The sequence below is a fragment of the Ursus americanus genome, chromosome 23, assembly GCF_024610735.1.
Source record: "Ursus americanus isolate L20-20 chromosome 23, mUrsAme1.1.p, whole genome shotgun sequence".
NCBI lineage: Eukaryota > Metazoa > Chordata > Mammalia > Carnivora > Ursidae > Ursus > Ursus americanus.
In genome coordinates, this window is record NC_142149.1 from 6,168,828 (window position 1) to 6,184,114 (window position 15,287).

At 56.6% G+C, this 15,287-nt stretch overlaps 1 protein-coding gene across 2 annotated transcripts; it reads right to left on the minus strand.

Annotated features, from left to right (window-relative positions):
• Positions 1-1,333: 1,333 nt before the first annotated feature.
• Positions 1,334-14,991, minus strand: CDR2L (cerebellar degeneration related protein 2 like). Of its 2 annotated transcripts, XM_087854123.1 has the most exons (6): positions 14,490-14,991; positions 13,307-13,556; positions 6,230-6,342; positions 5,780-5,928; positions 5,128-5,292; positions 1,334-3,898 (listed from the first exon to the last, which is right to left on the minus strand). In XM_087854123.1, exons 2-6 carry the CDS (start codon positions 13,320-13,322, stop codon positions 3,007-3,009), a joined length of 1,335 nt encoding a protein of 444 aa, XP_087710249.1. In that variant the 5' UTR covers positions 13,323-13,556; positions 14,490-14,991; the 3' UTR covers positions 1,334-3,006. The 2 variants fall into 2 exon arrangements, with proteins under 2 accessions (XP_087710249.1, XP_045670324.1); XM_045814368.2 differs by lacking the exon at positions 13,307-13,556.
• Between the last annotated feature and the right edge of the window lie 296 nt (positions 14,992-15,287).

Genomic DNA, 15,287 nt, shown 5'->3' on the forward strand with positions numbered 1-15,287 from the left:
CCCTGTCTTAGTCCCAAGACCTCAGAAGGAACTGAGGCGTCTCTATGGTGACTGGCATAAGCTGCTCCAGGGAGCAAAGCCAGGGACTCAGGTCAACAGCTCAGGGATTATGAATAATAAAGTCAGCACCATTTCATGGCATCATTGCTCTGAGGCTGGGCTCCAGCCCTGCTCCTGACCCAGAGTGATAGAAAAAAAGGAGCTGTAGGTTTCCATGGCCTCAAATAAACACAGCCTGTTCAGGCCATCTGGTGGCCTGGATTCTGGAAGAGGAGGGGGGTAGAGGAGAGAGTGAGACAAGCTACCCCGGGGTGGAGAGAAGAGCAGCTGGCAAGCTCCTCTCACCTGCTGCTGTTGTGAACCATCCAGAATAGAGGCCCTTCTGGAAGAAACAGGCCTGAGAGGTGCCACCTGTTCCCTTCAAACGGTGGGCACTGAAGGCTGAGGCCAGCCTTTTCCTTCCCCATCTTGGTCCACCGTGGGCTGAAATGGGGCTTCAAGAAGGGGACCTTCAGAGGCAGGAAGAAGGAAGGGAAGAAAAGACAAAGCATCATCTAGCCATTCCTGGCAGCTGAAGAACTTGCAGGCACCAGCCTTTCTCTATGGCGTGTGAGTTGGGGGACCACTACCATGTAGGGGACCCACAGGATTTTCCTTTCTTCTTTTCTGGAGTGGCCTGGGTCCAACTGGCTCTTAAAACTAAACATTACAGAGATAGGTATTTGCAGTGTTGCAGAGTGGAACTGGTCAGTTCGGGGTTTGAATATTTCTATGTGACTCTGAATTACTAACTTAACCCCAAAGCCTCAGCATCTCCATCAGTAGAACAGAGACTTTATAGCTGCCTCCCAGGGTTGACGCTGCCTGGCACGAAGTCAGCAGACAACAAAAGTTAGCTACCGCGAGGGGATGATAAGGAACTCTTTTTACTTTCAGAAATCGGGTGGTTTTTATTATTTTTTTTCTCTGCAGCACTGGGGTGGGAAATCTAGTCTTAACTAGCTCTATTCCAGACCCACCTTGCTTCCTCCCTGAAGGGCTGAGCAGAGCACAGAGTGAATGGGAAAATCTGCCCCTTGGTCCTGGAACCTGCTTCCTTCACCCAGGAAGCTGCCCAGTCCCGATAACACCCCCAGGCATTCGGCTGTTGGGCTGCAAATCCCAGGGGAGTGAAACTCAGGGATGCCCCTTTCCCACCCCTCATCCCCAGAGCTATGTGATGAGAGGAGGGTTGTGTGAGAGGCACAAAGACAGGACCATGGCTCTAGGGCCAATTCTGCTTTTAGAATACTGATGCATTTTTTATTAAAGAAGAGAATAAAGCATTTGTAAATATATTTCTCTCATGTATACTTCAAAGGTGACGCTGGTCGGCAGCTACAGAACTGGGGAGCAAACAGGCAGGAGCCCTTCCCCCACCCTATCCCCTCCACCCTAGATGACAGAGACACACGGAGAGCTGGGAGCTGCCCAGCTCCAAAGGACAAAGGGTTCCAAGATGTGTGAAAGGAAGGACCAGCCGACAGCGCTCATCACAGTGCCGCCCAGAGAGCAGGGTAGTGCCTCCAGGGAGGTCGGGCATGCTTGTTAAGAAAACCCCTTTACCCCTTAGAAACAGATAAGGCATGAAGGTCCCTGCTGGGTTCCCAGCACAGAGGCCGGGGCTGCCCCCTTCCACCGGGCTGTGTGGCTCCTCCCATTTCTAGGATCTCAGGATGGGTGGTAGAAGGAACTGGAAACTCTGAAGAACTGCTCAGGGCAAGCTGGGGACCTGGACGTCTCTTAGCTGAAGCTGGACTTTCTGAAGCCTTAAACAAAGGTTTAACCTGTGACCCAGGTGGGTCCTCAAAAGCCCCCCACAAAGGTGGGAGGTTAAAAACAGGCATTCTATGGGAGAGAGGAGATACGCTCCCCACCAGGTCCCATTTCAATACTGTTCAGTATAGGGTAGGAATCTTGGATAGTCCCCAGTGTAGGGGGCAGGGGCGGATGCTGGGACCACTGGCTGGTGGCACACGCCTGGGACTTTCTGGGGGCAGCAGGCATGATCTGAGGAGGGGTCGGCCTGTGGAGAGCATGGGAGTGAATGAGACACGTCATGGTCCCTGAGAAGGGGGCAGGCAGAGGCCAAGCTTGGCAAGTCAGAGGTGGCGTGCAGAGATGGGGCCTCCCCACCGCCCAGACTCCTGGAAGGCTTAATGGCCAGAAGGCATTTCCAGGGCTGGAGCCCGGGGAGGCTGGCTCTGAGGGAAGCAGGGCACACTGTTCACGTATGGCTGCCGAGGGGCTCCCTGTTCCCCTCCTCTGATTGGCTACAGATCTGCAGTGAGCTGAGGGTCTCCAGGGAGAAGTGGGGGGCATTCCAGGCCTGGCTGCGGCGTTCTGCTCTGCATGGCAGGGGCTGTCTCTGACCTGGTCAGGACCCTGGGGGTGGGGCAGCTGGTGCTAAGGGAATGACAGCGCATTGCAGCTGGGGAGAAGCAGTGGGTGGCCCAGGAGACCCTTGGAACCTGCAACAGCTGGCTCTGGGATCCCCCTTCAAGTGTTTCCAGTTGTGGGAAGGGGTCAGGGAGAACTTGCATTGCAAATCTCTAAAAAAAAATGAACTTTGGGGAAGAAAAAAAAAAAGAAAAAGCCAAGTGGTCCAGAATGGCTTTCAGAAGCCTGGCCACAAATCTGTGAACAAGGCCCAGGGTCAGGAAGCCAAGCGCTGGGGAGCTGGGAATCCCTGGGGGAGGGGGGACGTTTGGCTTTGCAGCTCTTAGCTGCGTCTTCGGGCTGACGCAGGATGGTGGAGGGTCCTGGGAGGCAAGATGTGTTAGGTGTTGGCCACCTCCCAAGTGAGCAGAGAACAGCTGTGTCCCCCACACACTCCCTGGGCCAGACAGCAGCCTCCCCTGGGCGGTATTGCTGCTGATGGGCTCCCTCCCTCACCAGAGGCTGCACAGCCTAGGCGGGAGGGGCCCCACGGCCGGACGCTGGGGGAGGCTGCAGGCGGGGAAAGGGCTACTTGCTGCTGTGCGTCTTGACTTTGGTGGCATTGATGTCAGCCTTGGTCTTCTGGATCCTGGAAAAGATCTCCTTGAAAAGCGCCTTGTACTCCGGCTGGCTCTGCTCCAGCCGCTTGTCCACAGCCTCTACGTGCTGGCTCAGGCTCTTCTCACCTGCCTTGGCCTCCCCCTGGCCCTCCTCGCCGCCACGGAGGTCTCTCCACGAGCTGTCTCGGGAGATGGGTCGCGAGGTCTGCACGCCAGCATGCCGCACCCCAGCGCCGTGCTGCCGGCATTTGCTCAGCAGCTCCTCATACTTCTCGAGCAGTGCGTGGTACTGCTCGTCCACCTCCCGCAGGATGGACATGCCCCGCTTGCGCACGCTGTTGGCGTGCAGCGTGAGGTTGCCCGCGTGCCGGCTGGCTGGGTCTTTGGCCACGATGGCGTTGAGCGCAGTGTCGCTGCAGCTCTTGCGTACGGCGTGGCCCGGGGAGGCGGCTGGCGAGGAGACGCCATCCTGGGCAGCCGAGTCGTCCCCACTGCCGGGCTGGGGGTCGTCGGCCTCGGGGGCCTGGGTGAGGGGCGCCAGCAGGGCCTCGGCCAGGTGGTCCTCCCGGCCCAGCAGGTAGGTCTTGGCCTGCTTCATCTGCTGCAGCTCCAGCAGCTCGGCCTCCAGCTCCTGCACGCGGAGGCGGCAGCCCTCCATGTCGCACAGCTGCCGCTCCAGCTCCGAGTACTCCTGCAGCACCGCCGCGTACTCGCGCTCCGCCCGCTCCTTGCGCTGCCGCTCCTGGCTCACCTGGGAACGCAGCACACCCACCAAGGTCTGCAGCCGCTCGTTCTCCTGCTCCAAGGGCCGCGGGCCCAGCTCCAGGGAGGAACTGTGCAGGCGGAAGGCATCCTCACACCTGAGAGGGGGCAGGGGAGGGCCCGCAGACATCCGGTCAAGGCCAAGGTCCCGGGTCCAGCTCCCGACACTTAACACCTCTCGCAAGCACTGGGGAAGATATTCTGTTTGCCCCTCTAGATCCACTCTTTGCCCTTTCTCTCCCTGCTCTCTGCCCTGGGCGGCTGACCACGGTGAACTGCCTCAGCCAGGTTTCTGCTCTCTCCTGAGCTCAACCAGCGGGAGGCACAGGCAGGAGGTCGGAGGGTGGGAGCGGAGGGAGGTCGGGGAAGGTCTTCCCCAGACTCCTTCCCTGGTTAATGCTGGCTGGGCAGCACCTCCTGGCCTTCCAGTTACCTCCACTCCCCTGGCCAGTTCAGACCTAGGGATGGTAACAGCCCCTTGCTGTTGCAACCCTGGGATACTGCAGTGTCCCTGCGGTTTCCCTACACCTTCGTCCACACCTCTTCATTAATCACTCTGTGCAAGGCGCTGTCTCCTGCCAGGACCTTTATTGAAACACCCACTAAATACACAATACGTATTTTTAAAAAATTTCTTTTAAAAAGATTTATTTACCTATTTGAGAGAGAGTGGGTGCCTGTGGGGGGGAGGGGTAGAGGGAGAGAATCTTCCAGTGGACTCCCTGCTGAGCATGGAGCCCTTGGTGGGCACCATCTCACGCCCCATGAGATCAGGACCTTAGTTGAAACCAAGAATCAGATGCCCAACAAACTGAGCCACCCAGGCATCCCCCCAGTTATGTATTTTTATATTAAGAGCCCATCCCTTTGAGATTTAATGGGAACGCCCAGTGTGGAGCCTACTTAAGATGCTCTCTCCCTCTCCCCTCCCCCGACCTTCCTCGCTAAAGGAAAAAAAAAGGGGGGAACTGAAAGGTGTAGTGGTTAACTCCTCCCGAGCTGGAATTCTGGTTTATTGAAGAGGTGACCTTGGATAAGCTCACGTAACCTCTGCGCTTCCGTTTCCTCGTCTGAGCGGTGAGGATGATAAAACATGCCTCACGGTAGCGCCCCGGGAATGAGCTCACTTAGAGCGGCGAGCGCGCGGCCGGGGCTCACGGCTGCTGGCGACGGGACCAGCCCCTCCGAGAGCCTGCTGGTGCCCAACTCTCATTCCCACCTGCCGCCTGGGGCCCACCCTCTCCTTCCTCCGGGGGGACACGGTGCAGGGTCGAGCTGCCCCTACCCCCGCCCCCGCCCCGCGCCCTCACCCCGGGCCCTCACCTACCGGGGGCTGGTGCACAGCTCCTTGAGGCAGGGGAAGGTATGGATGGTTCGCCGGCGCTCCCGCTTCTCACGGCGCACGCGCAGCTGCTCTAGGCCCCGCAGCTGCTCCACCTGGGCCTGCAGCTCCTCCACCTGTGCCTGCAGGCGCTCGATGGTCTCCGTCAGCCTGGGGGCCGGGGCGCACATGGCGGGGATTTTAACGGGACGCAAGGATGGGGACAGATGGGCAGCCTTGAGCCCCTGCTGCCTGGTGCCGAGGTCGGACGAGAACTCGGTGTGAGCCCAGGGACCCGCCCTTCTCCTCTGTGCCATCTCGGTTCCTCCTACACCCTTTGAGCAGTTACCATCCTGCCCCGCAATAAAGTATTTACATGCCCGCCTTCCCTCCTGGGCTGTGAGCTCCCAGAGGGCCGGGCGGTCTCTGTATCCCCAGCACCTAATCAGAGGCTGGTGTGTAGCTGGTGCTTCCAGAGGGATTACAGCCTGAACATGAAACTACCCAAAATTGACAAGGGCAATCTCACTGCCATCCCGGGTCCCCAGGCCTGACCTTCTGGGAGGAGCATGGGTCCCACCCACTGGACCATATGCCCCCATGCAACCCAACCTGACCTCTCCCTCGCTCGCCCCCCAGCCCGCCACCCGGCCCTCACCCATGGATCTTCTGCTGGGCAGCCTTACTCTCCAGCACCAGCTTCTGGTTGGTCAGCTCCAGGTCTCGGGCTGTCAGGTCCAGCTGCTCGTATACTTTGGCATGCTGCTCATTCATGTGCCGTAGCGTGTCCAGCTGCTTGGTTAAATACTGGAGGGGAGAAGATTGAGTACCCTTTCAGAACAGGGTTGGGGAAAATGGGTTCACCTGGACCTCTTCCCACTTCTAGGAACACGTCTGCTTTGGCAAATTTGCCACAGAGCGGGGCGTAAAGATGGTGGTGCGATAGGGCTGCCCAGGATAGTTGTACAGGTTGTGGACTGCACAAGGCTATGGGGCCAAAGCTGTGTCTGCTAAGAGGGCACCTTTCGCTAAGTTACACAAAGGCACCACTGGCCAAGGGGTCCTTAATGGGTGGGGGAGCACATGCAGGGCCTATGTGGCCCCTCACCTCTATCTCCTGCACTTGCTCCTCATTGGTGGAGTACATCTGCTGCAGAGACTCCTCCAGCTCCTTGTTCCTCTCCAGCAGTGTCTTCCCCAGCTCTGCGGCCAAGTGCAAGTCTGGTGGAGAGGGGGCAGAGGGTGGGAGCAACAATGAGCAGCTGAACGAGCTCAGAAGACTCCCATCAATGTTCTGAGCATTCCTTGTGGGCTGTGCTCTGGGGACCAGGACACAGAGCTGCCCTCAGGGAGCTTCCAGGCCTGGGAGGGAAGGTAAGCCAGGAGCTCCTACTTTGCACTGACTGTCTGACTGTTGCTTCTGTCTGGGATGTCTGCTCCCCAGACACTCCCAGGGCTCATTCCTCTCCACCTTCAGATCTGTGCTTAAATAGCCCCTTCTCCAGGAGTCCTTTCCCAACCACTGACTCAAACTCACACCCTCCCCCACCTCATACTCCTGCTTGGCTTAGTTTTTCTCCTTAGCACATACCACCATCTCACTTACCAAACTATTTGCTCATTTATCTTGTTCATCTCCGCTCCCCCCCACCCCCGACTAATTGTAAGCTCACAGGGTGGGGATTTTCCCCTTTTTGTTCACCAATATCCCAGGACCTAGAAGAGTACCTGGCATAGAGTAGGTGCATAATAAATATTTTCTGAAAGAATGAGTGGGGGGCACCTGGGTGGCTCAGTTGGTTAAGCATCTATCTGCCTTTGGCTCAGGTCATGATCTCAGGGTCCCGGGATCAAGCCCCACATCAGGCTCTCTGCTCAGTGGGGAAGTCTGCTTCTCCTCTTTCTGCCCCTCCCCCCAGCTTGTGCTCTCTCCCTCTCTCTCTCCCTCTCAAATAAATAAATGAATAAATAATCCTTGAAAGAATGGGTGGGAGGAATGTGCTAAGACAATCAACAGACATGGGGAAAGCGCCCTGGGATGATAGGTAAGGGTGAGCTCATTCCTCCTGGGGTCGGTTGGAGGCTCTGGCAATGGGCAGCTCGCAAGCTGGGTTTGGAAGGGTGACTAGGAGCTCGCTGAGATGATGGGAAGGGAACAGAAAGGCTTGCTGGGTATCAGAACTGGATGAGGCTTCAGAGCTGTTTGGCCTAACCTCCTTATTCAATGGACGACAGGCTGGAGAGGGAGAGGGAAGAATGACCTGCCCAAGGTTACGGCCACATTGGAAGCAGAATTCAGGTCTCCTGGCCTTGGTCAGGCGCACCGTTTGGCTCTAGTGACATGGGCCCCTCTCAGAAACCTCCTTTCCCTGGGCAGCCAAACCATCATCCCCTTCCCCCAAGCAGCCCTGATTCTTGTGCCCTACAGGACTGGAAGCCACTCTCCCCCATCCCAGTCGAAGGTACACAAACAGTGTCAGGCTGGGAGGGGATCTAGCCTGTTTTTAGGGGGCTATGTGGTGGGCAGGAGGAAGGGTTAAAAGGAAGTGGCAGGTGCTGGAATCCCTAAAAATTCTCTCTAGTGGGTGTGGGGTTGTGCGAGGGTAACTAGACATTTGGGGTAGATATTCCTCCATATGTCTGCCTCACTCTTCTTAGAAACAGGGGCGCCTGGGTGGCTCAGTCAGTTAAAAGTCTGCTTTCAGCTCAGGTCATGATCCCAGGGTCCTGGCATTGAGCCCCACGTTGGGCTCCCTGCTTGGCGGAGAGCCTGCATCTCCCTCTCCCTCTGCTGCTCCCCCTGCTTGTGCTCTCTCTGTGTCTGTCTCTCTCTCTCTGTCAAAGAAGAAAAAAAAAAAAAAAAGAAACAAAGGGAACGGCGTATTTATTATTATCAAGGGAAAATATATTATTTCTTTTATTTCTAAGAAGAGTTAAGCAGAATGATGGAAATGTTCTAAAGCTGACAACTGGGATGACTCCACTGTGAATATACTGGAGACTGTTGCATTGCTGTGCACTTTAAGTGAGTGAATTGCCTGGTGTGTGAATTACATCTCAGTAAAGCTGTTTAAAAAAAAAAAAAAAAAGATTCAGGCAGCTTAACCAGGAGACAGAGACTGGTGGTGGGGACAAGGACCTTAAGGAGGTTCTGGTGGAGTTCACAAGGCCCTTCCTTCCTCCCTTCCCCCTCTTCCCCCCCCCTCCTTTTTTAAAGATTTATTTATTTGTTTGAGAGAGAGAGAGAACACACATGAGCAAGCACAGAGGGAAGGGGAGAGGGAGAGGCAGACTCCCAGCTGAGCAGGGAGCCCTATGGGGGGCTCGATCCCAGGACCTCGGGATCATGACCTGAGCCAAAGGCAGCTGCTTAACTGACTGAGCCACCCAGGCGCCCCTCTTTTCTTTTCTTTTTTTTTTTTAAGACTCTTTTCTTCTGCAAATTGCTTTAAGGCTTGTGTGAAGGTGTACTTGACGTAAAAAACCAAACAGCACAGAAAGGTTAACAAAAGTGACCAAAATATTACTTGAAAATGTACCTCATCTCGATCTATAACTGGGAATCCTACAAACACATGGCCGTGGCCTCAAACAGTTATCAAAGAATAGTGCCATTTGTAAGTAATTAGAATTACGGTCCGTGTGGGGCAGGGGAGGAGGGGGGAGCAAGTAGGTAGAAGAAAACGCCCCACTTAGAGAGACATGCGGGTAACCATCCTTCCAAACAGCTCTCTGGGCTTCGAGCAGCTGCAGGCACGATTTTGTGTGAACAGAATGTTTTTCGGTACCTGCTTTTTTCACTTCACAGTTTGGCATAAACAGCTTTCTGTGTCCACCTGGATCTCCGGGGCCGTTTTTAGTGGGTGTGAGTGTCCTATTGTGTATAGGTCCCTAAGTAGCCCTTACTGTTGGACTTTTAGGAATCTCCCGTTTTTTTCTCTCTGTTAAAAATGAAACTGGGGTTGCCTGGGTGGCTCAGTTCGTTGAACATCCGTCTTCCACTCAGGTCATAATCTCAGGGTCCTGGGGTCGAGCCCCGCGTCAGGCTCCCTGTGCTCAACGGGGAGTCTGCTGTTCCCTCTGCCCTGCCCCCCCCCAACTCGTGCTCTCTCTCTCTCTCAAATAAATACATAAAATCTTAAAAAAAATGAAACTGTACAAAAATTCATATTACAAAGATCTTGGTGCAAATCACTGCCTACATCCTGAAGATCCTTTCCCAGAAACAGAATCACTGGGACAAAGAATAGGCCTATCTGATTCATTCTGCCAAAATGCTGTCCAGGAAAGCTTGGGTCTTTTTTCCCATCATGAGGTTGTTTCTTAAAACAGCCCTCAATCCAGGCCGATAGTATCAGTCCAGATCGAGATGGGTAAAGGCAACTCTGCTGGGGCCGATGTGATATGGTTCAGGGATTCCGTCTTTAATGCTTTCCCTGTTCAGACAATGATCGTTCTAGACTCCCCAGAGGATGGACGGTCTCTATAGTCCCCCTAGCGAGTTTCATCAATACAGTTGTTTCAGCTGAGCCCCTTGCTTGGCTCGGACCGGTCTGGGGAGGGGGCTTTTCTTCTCAGGAGAGCCCAGGAGAGAGGTGACTCCCAGTGGGCCAAGGACAGCAGAGCCTCAGGCTTTTTTTTTCAGCCAGGCTGGAGGTCGGACTGACATCACCTTATGGAACCCAGAGGGCCTGGACAAAAGGCCCAGCTGCCTGTCGGGAACAAGCCTGGAGTCTGCTCCCACACATAAAGGTAAGGTTTTGAAACAGCCAGAGAGGAGTCTCCAGGCTGGGCCTCAGCCAGGAGCAGGGCCCCTGCGCCCGGATGTCACCCGGAGGAGTTTCCTGGAGGAGTGCAAACCTGGTATCCCAGAGAAAGGCTGCAATAACCTAGCCTGGGAAAACAAAAGCTGCTTTCCTGAACAGCTACCTCAGCCACTAAAAATAATAATAATAATCAGGGTCGCCTGGGTGGCTCAGTGAGTTGAGCGTCTGACTCTTGGTTTCAGGTCAGGTCATGATCTCAGGGTCCTGAGATTGAGCCCCCGCACTGGGCTCGGTGCTCAGCATGGAGTCTTCTTATCTCCCTCCCTCCCCCTCTGCTCCTCCGCTCCCTCTTGCGTGCGCCGTCTCTCTCAAATAAATACGTAAAATCTTAAAAAAAATAATCATATAGATCTCAGATAAGAACCTTCAACTTTGAGCAATGAACTTCGGATGATGTTGGCAAGAAAAACCAGTTACCTAATACAGACCAGTAGAGGAATGGGGCCACTTGCCATATGAATTTATTAACTATAAGTTGGGCAAATGTGTACAAAGTGTGAAGGCGTCTGGAGGCAAAGTGTGAGGTTTGATGTGAGCATCGTAGAACCGCAGCCCTACGTTATGTTGAGCGCTTGGTGGAAATTCGGGAGCCCAGCAAGACCACCCCTGCTTCGTGATGAGGGAGCCACACCGTCTTCGTACTTTCTGAAATGAGATGGTGAACATTTGGCTCATCCCCAAATGGTATCAAATAACTCAGGTAGCAATGAAAAAGCACAGAGGCCCACACTCATTGGGGTTTTCTCCTTTGGGAACTGGCAGGTGGCCTGTGAAAAGGCTATTGCTACTGATGCAGGCGTTGGGGGACAGGCTCCAGGCGTGGCCTGCTTGGAGTTCCTGCAGCTTAACCTAGAGTCTAAGACCTCAGGCTCTGAAGCTGAGTGAGGAAAGGCCGAGAATAACTGCATTTTATGGTTTTCCTGCCAGGTGAGCCCCTGAGCTGTGTGTGTATTTCTACCGCCAGCAGCTGCAAGTCACTGTAACCCAGGGACACAGAAGCTTGCCCTGCGAAGGCAGCGAAAGTGACTCAGGGATGGGGAGGAACACAACAGAAGCTGTTTGGGGTGGGGGAGAATCTCAGAGATCGTCTCAGGGAAACTGGATCACAATGTAAGCTAAACTGGTCAAAGCTGCCAGGAGGGGCCACAGGAGAAGTCTAGAAGCTGCAGGGCAGGGGACTGGCTGGAGCCAAGTGCTGGGCAATGCGCACCAGCTAGCGGAGGGCTGGTGGCTCTGGGGGTGGGCGTAGCTCCCCCTGGCCCAGGGGTGGGGGAGGCCTGGGGGTGGGAGAATGGGGGAACTGGCTAAGCAGGAAGTAGACGCCAGAGCCATGAATAGCCTGTCCCAACCAGATTACTGGTCACACTGGACCAAGCTGGCGGAAGGTACCAAGTCTGAATGGGCACCTCCCCCCCCCCCCGCCTGGACCCTGGAGTTTTCTGGGGTCTCCTGTAGTGGGCTTCAGCAGTTTTGCCCTCTGAGTGCCTGCTGATGTGAGCAATGCCCCAGAGGCCTGAGAGGGAACAGCTGGGAGCCACAGGAATGTGTTTGAAAAGAAACCCTGAAAACCCACTGTCCCTACTCATTGTGGTTGGGGTGGGGCCCCACAGACTCTGGAGCAGAAAGGTGGGAAAGGGACAAGGGACAGGCGAAGGGATGAAGGGACAAAGATAAAGCGGGGGGGAGGAGGGAATCTACCACCTGGCAGGCCTGCAAAGTTCCTGCTTACAACCTCCAGGGCACGACTGTCGGGAACTCTGGGTCCACACAACTGGGTCCGGTCACCTTCCTCCTCTTGCCATGTCAGAGCTCTCGCCCAAGGCTGAGACTCAAGGTCAGGTACCCAGGATTTCAAATCTGTGACTCAGCCCTCTCTCAGCCTGGAAAGAGGTACCACAGGGGCCACCAGGCCTAGTCCAAGGTTGGGAAGGGAGGCAGGCAGAGAGAGTGAGCCTGTGCTTAACGATCAATGGCTTTCTCCATTTTTACAGGTGCTTGTGTCAGTGGGCAGAGGGAACATGGTGAGGATCTCAAACCTTGCTTGTCCCAACTGCCTCCCTCCACTGGGACAAAACAGCATCCAAGTCAAACAGCATCTGGAAGGCCAAGCTTTCAGAAAGTACATTTGGGGCTGCCCTCAGGACGGGGGAAACAAATGCAGAGGGGAGGCCAGGCTGGCTGAACAAACCATGGCCTGAGCCAGTCAGAGGCAACCAGGGAGCAACTGGGCAGAAGAGAACTGGGGGGTTGGGGACAGGGAAGGGGGATGCAACAGGCACTTGATCCCCAGTGTGGCCGGACTTTGGCCCACGCTTCACCCCATTACCCAGCTCTCTGTGCTGGGCTCCAGGAGGTGGTGCTACAGTGGCTGTGCCTGAGACTTCCTCCGAACCCACCCCCGGCACTCTAGATGGCTCCTACTTTCTAGCTGTGTGTGGTCTTCTACATTGCTCTGTACCTTGGCGTAGCATTCCCTCTGCCTCGAATGCCCAGGCAGCCCCTACTCACCCTCCAGCTCAGACGGGCTTTTGCATAAACCTTTGAGTCTCAGAACAGAAGGCCCTCTGCTCTCACTACAGAGACAGAGGGCCTTCTGCCCTCACCCAGGGTGAGGGGACATTTGTTTTGAGGTCAAAAACTCCAGTTTCCTTGGACACTGACTGATTTCTGGTTTCCCTCCTTATTCCCGGGCCCTGGATACTCCTGGGGCCACAAGACAAGGCCAGCAGCTGCAGACCAGCAAGGCCAGCCCCTACCTTGGTCGCAGAGCACAGCTGCCCAGCCCAGCTCGGATCCCGACACCTCTCACTCTCCGGAAACAGCATGTCTCCCATCCCTACTCTCTGGCTCCTTCCTCCCACATCTGGGCCGGGCAGTGTGCCAGAGACTTTGTTAGGGGTGCGGGAATGAAATGAGACAGCAGCAATATCAGCATCAGCCTCCCGGGAAGCCATCTTCCCAGGCGCTCAGCTTCCAGTCTTTCCATCTAGGCCTGCCTCCTCCATGAAGCCCTCTTACTGCATCTTAACACCCACACTCAGTTATAGGCGCATCTCCACCTGCCCGGGTGCACCCAGGAGCCCAGGGCTGAGACTATCCCAGCGCCCAGGATGGTGTCTGACACTTAAGTGTCAGCCTGATAGGTGTTTGTGGGATGCAAGATTTGGGGGATGGTGCCCAGGATGGGGGAGGGAGTTGTCACAGCCAGTACTGGACATCACACTCCATGCAGGGAGGCTGAGGGTAGACTCCAGGGCAAAGAGTATGGCAGAGTTCAGCCCAGCACCCCCAGTTCCACATTGGTCCCCCAGGGGCTCTGATTAACCCACGCTCCCAAGTACAAGGACAGTCTCATTTACCAGCAAATCTGGCCATGTGGGGATGTGGGTCAGGGCCAGGAAACAAAGGCTCCAGGATCTGGGTAGATGTCTCACACGAGGGCAAATCTACGCATCTGGGGCCCCTGTGGATGGCAACTCAGAGCAGGGGTGTTAGTACACACTGAACCAGACTTGTGTCCACACTCGCCTGGTTTGCTGGGTGACGGTGGTCACTTCTCCTGGATATGTTTCCTTGCCACTCCAGCTCTAACCATCCAAGAATGAGGCACTTGGGGGAAGAGAGGGTGGAATAGACTCTGTTCCAGCAGACCTTGGCCCTGACCCTCTTAGGCCTCCTCCTCCTTCCTGTCCCACAGCTCCGCCCCCTGCCTGGAGTGATGTCACCTTGGCCACCTCATCACCAGATTCTAACCCCCTTCAAGCCACCCTCTCTACCCTCAGATGGAAGTGGGGGAGGTGGCTCCCCCTTTATTCAGGATCTAGTCTGGTGCATTGCTCAGAATTCCCAAACCTGGTTCCCTCCGAACCATGAGTCATTTGAGAGAGGGTTGGAAGGGAAAGGGCCAGGAGACCCCCTTCCCCTCAGGAAGGCAGATTGGAGACTCCAAGTTTTTGCTGCTTCTTGGCCAGCAGGGTCCCCAAACCCCTATACCCTCCCTGGGTAAAGGGTAGGGGACTTGGGGAAACTTTCTGGGAGTCTCAGAGCTCAGGAATCCTGGCAGGGAAGGGTGCCACTGGATTTGGAATGGGATAACTTTCCGCTACACACACACACACACACACACACACACACACACACACACACACATTCCTCTCAGCAAAACACAACCAAGGAGCCACCTCCCCGCCTTCAAAGACTTCCAGCCAGTACTCAGGCCCCCAACAATACCAGGGGCGTCTGGACAGTTCCTGCCTCTAAGATGGGGTGGGTGAGCTGGGTGAAGTATGCCCCTGTCGTTCAGGGAAAGAGAAAGGCCGCTCCCCCCCCACTTTTGCACGGCTCCGCGGGTCCCGCCCGGGTCTTCCCGGGCAGCGTTCCCTCTCTCCACGTCCCCATTCTCCAGACGCATCACCCCTCGGAGTCCGCCGCTCCGGGTCCAGCCCAGCCCTCCCCGGGGTGATACTGCTCAACAATGGAGAAGCGGACAGGGGTCGCCGGTCGCATCCCGCTCTCCCGCCGCACCCACGCCCCGGTGCTCACCCTGTTCCAGGTCCTGCTGGTCGTACCAGGGCTCCTCTTCCTCTGTGGAGAAGTCCTCCATCCCGGCGGCTCTCCGCATGGCCCCGCGGGCGGCGGGCGGCAGGCAGGCGCTGCGGCGGCGCAGCTCAGGGCCGGTGCGCGGGGCCCGGGACAATGCGGCGGAGGCGGGCCGGGCCTCCCGCGTCGCGAACTCGGGCTGCAGCGACCCCGCCCGCGCCGCGCCCCCTCGCCATCGGCCGCCGACCCGGCGCCCACGCGGGGCTGGCGCGCCGCCGCGGTCCTGCCCGGCCGGGGTCCTGCGGAGCCGGGGGCACCGGGCGGCGGCGGCACAAAGGGTGGAGGGGCGGAGACGGCGGGCGGGACGGCGGCAAGGACGGTCGGAGTCCGCCGGCACGTCTGCGGCGCTAGGAGTGCGCGGGGGCCGCGGCGGGAGTCCCCAGCCCGGCTCCGGCCCGCGCTGCCCCCGGCCCGCCAGGCGACACCCGGAGCCGCCGCTGCATCTTGGCGGGGTCCGCCCCGCGCTTCCCTAGCCGCCCGCTCCGGGAGGTGGGGCCGACCGCCGCTGACCAATCAAGAGACGTATGCAAAGATGGAGGAGGGGCCGAGGGCGGGATCTCCCTGGTGCCCTGGTGCCCTGGCGCGGCTGTTGCTGGTTCAACCTCACCCTCCCTCTAACGCCCGACCCCCTCGGTTTACCGCTAGCTATCTGAAATGATTTTATTTTGTTTACCTGCTGTTGTGTCTCTCTCCCTCTAGATCGCCTGAAAGCACAGATGGTGCTTCTCTTGTTCACAGCTG

Bases quoted from the DNA above. Each gene is read 5' to 3' on its own strand.
- CDR2L (XM_045814368.2), bottom strand. From the start codon at position 14,568: ATGCGGAGAGCCGCCGGGATGGAGGACTTCTCCACAGAGGAAGAGGAG. The intron at 5,929-6,229 runs GTGAGGGGCCAC...TCTCCCCTCCAG, and splicing joins AGCAAGTGCAGGAGATAGAG to TATTTAACCAAGCAGCTGGA. The intron at 3,899-5,127 runs GTAGGTGAGGGC...GCCCCCTCTCAG, and splicing joins GAGCTGTGCACCAGCCCCCG to GTGTGAGGATGCCTTCCGCC.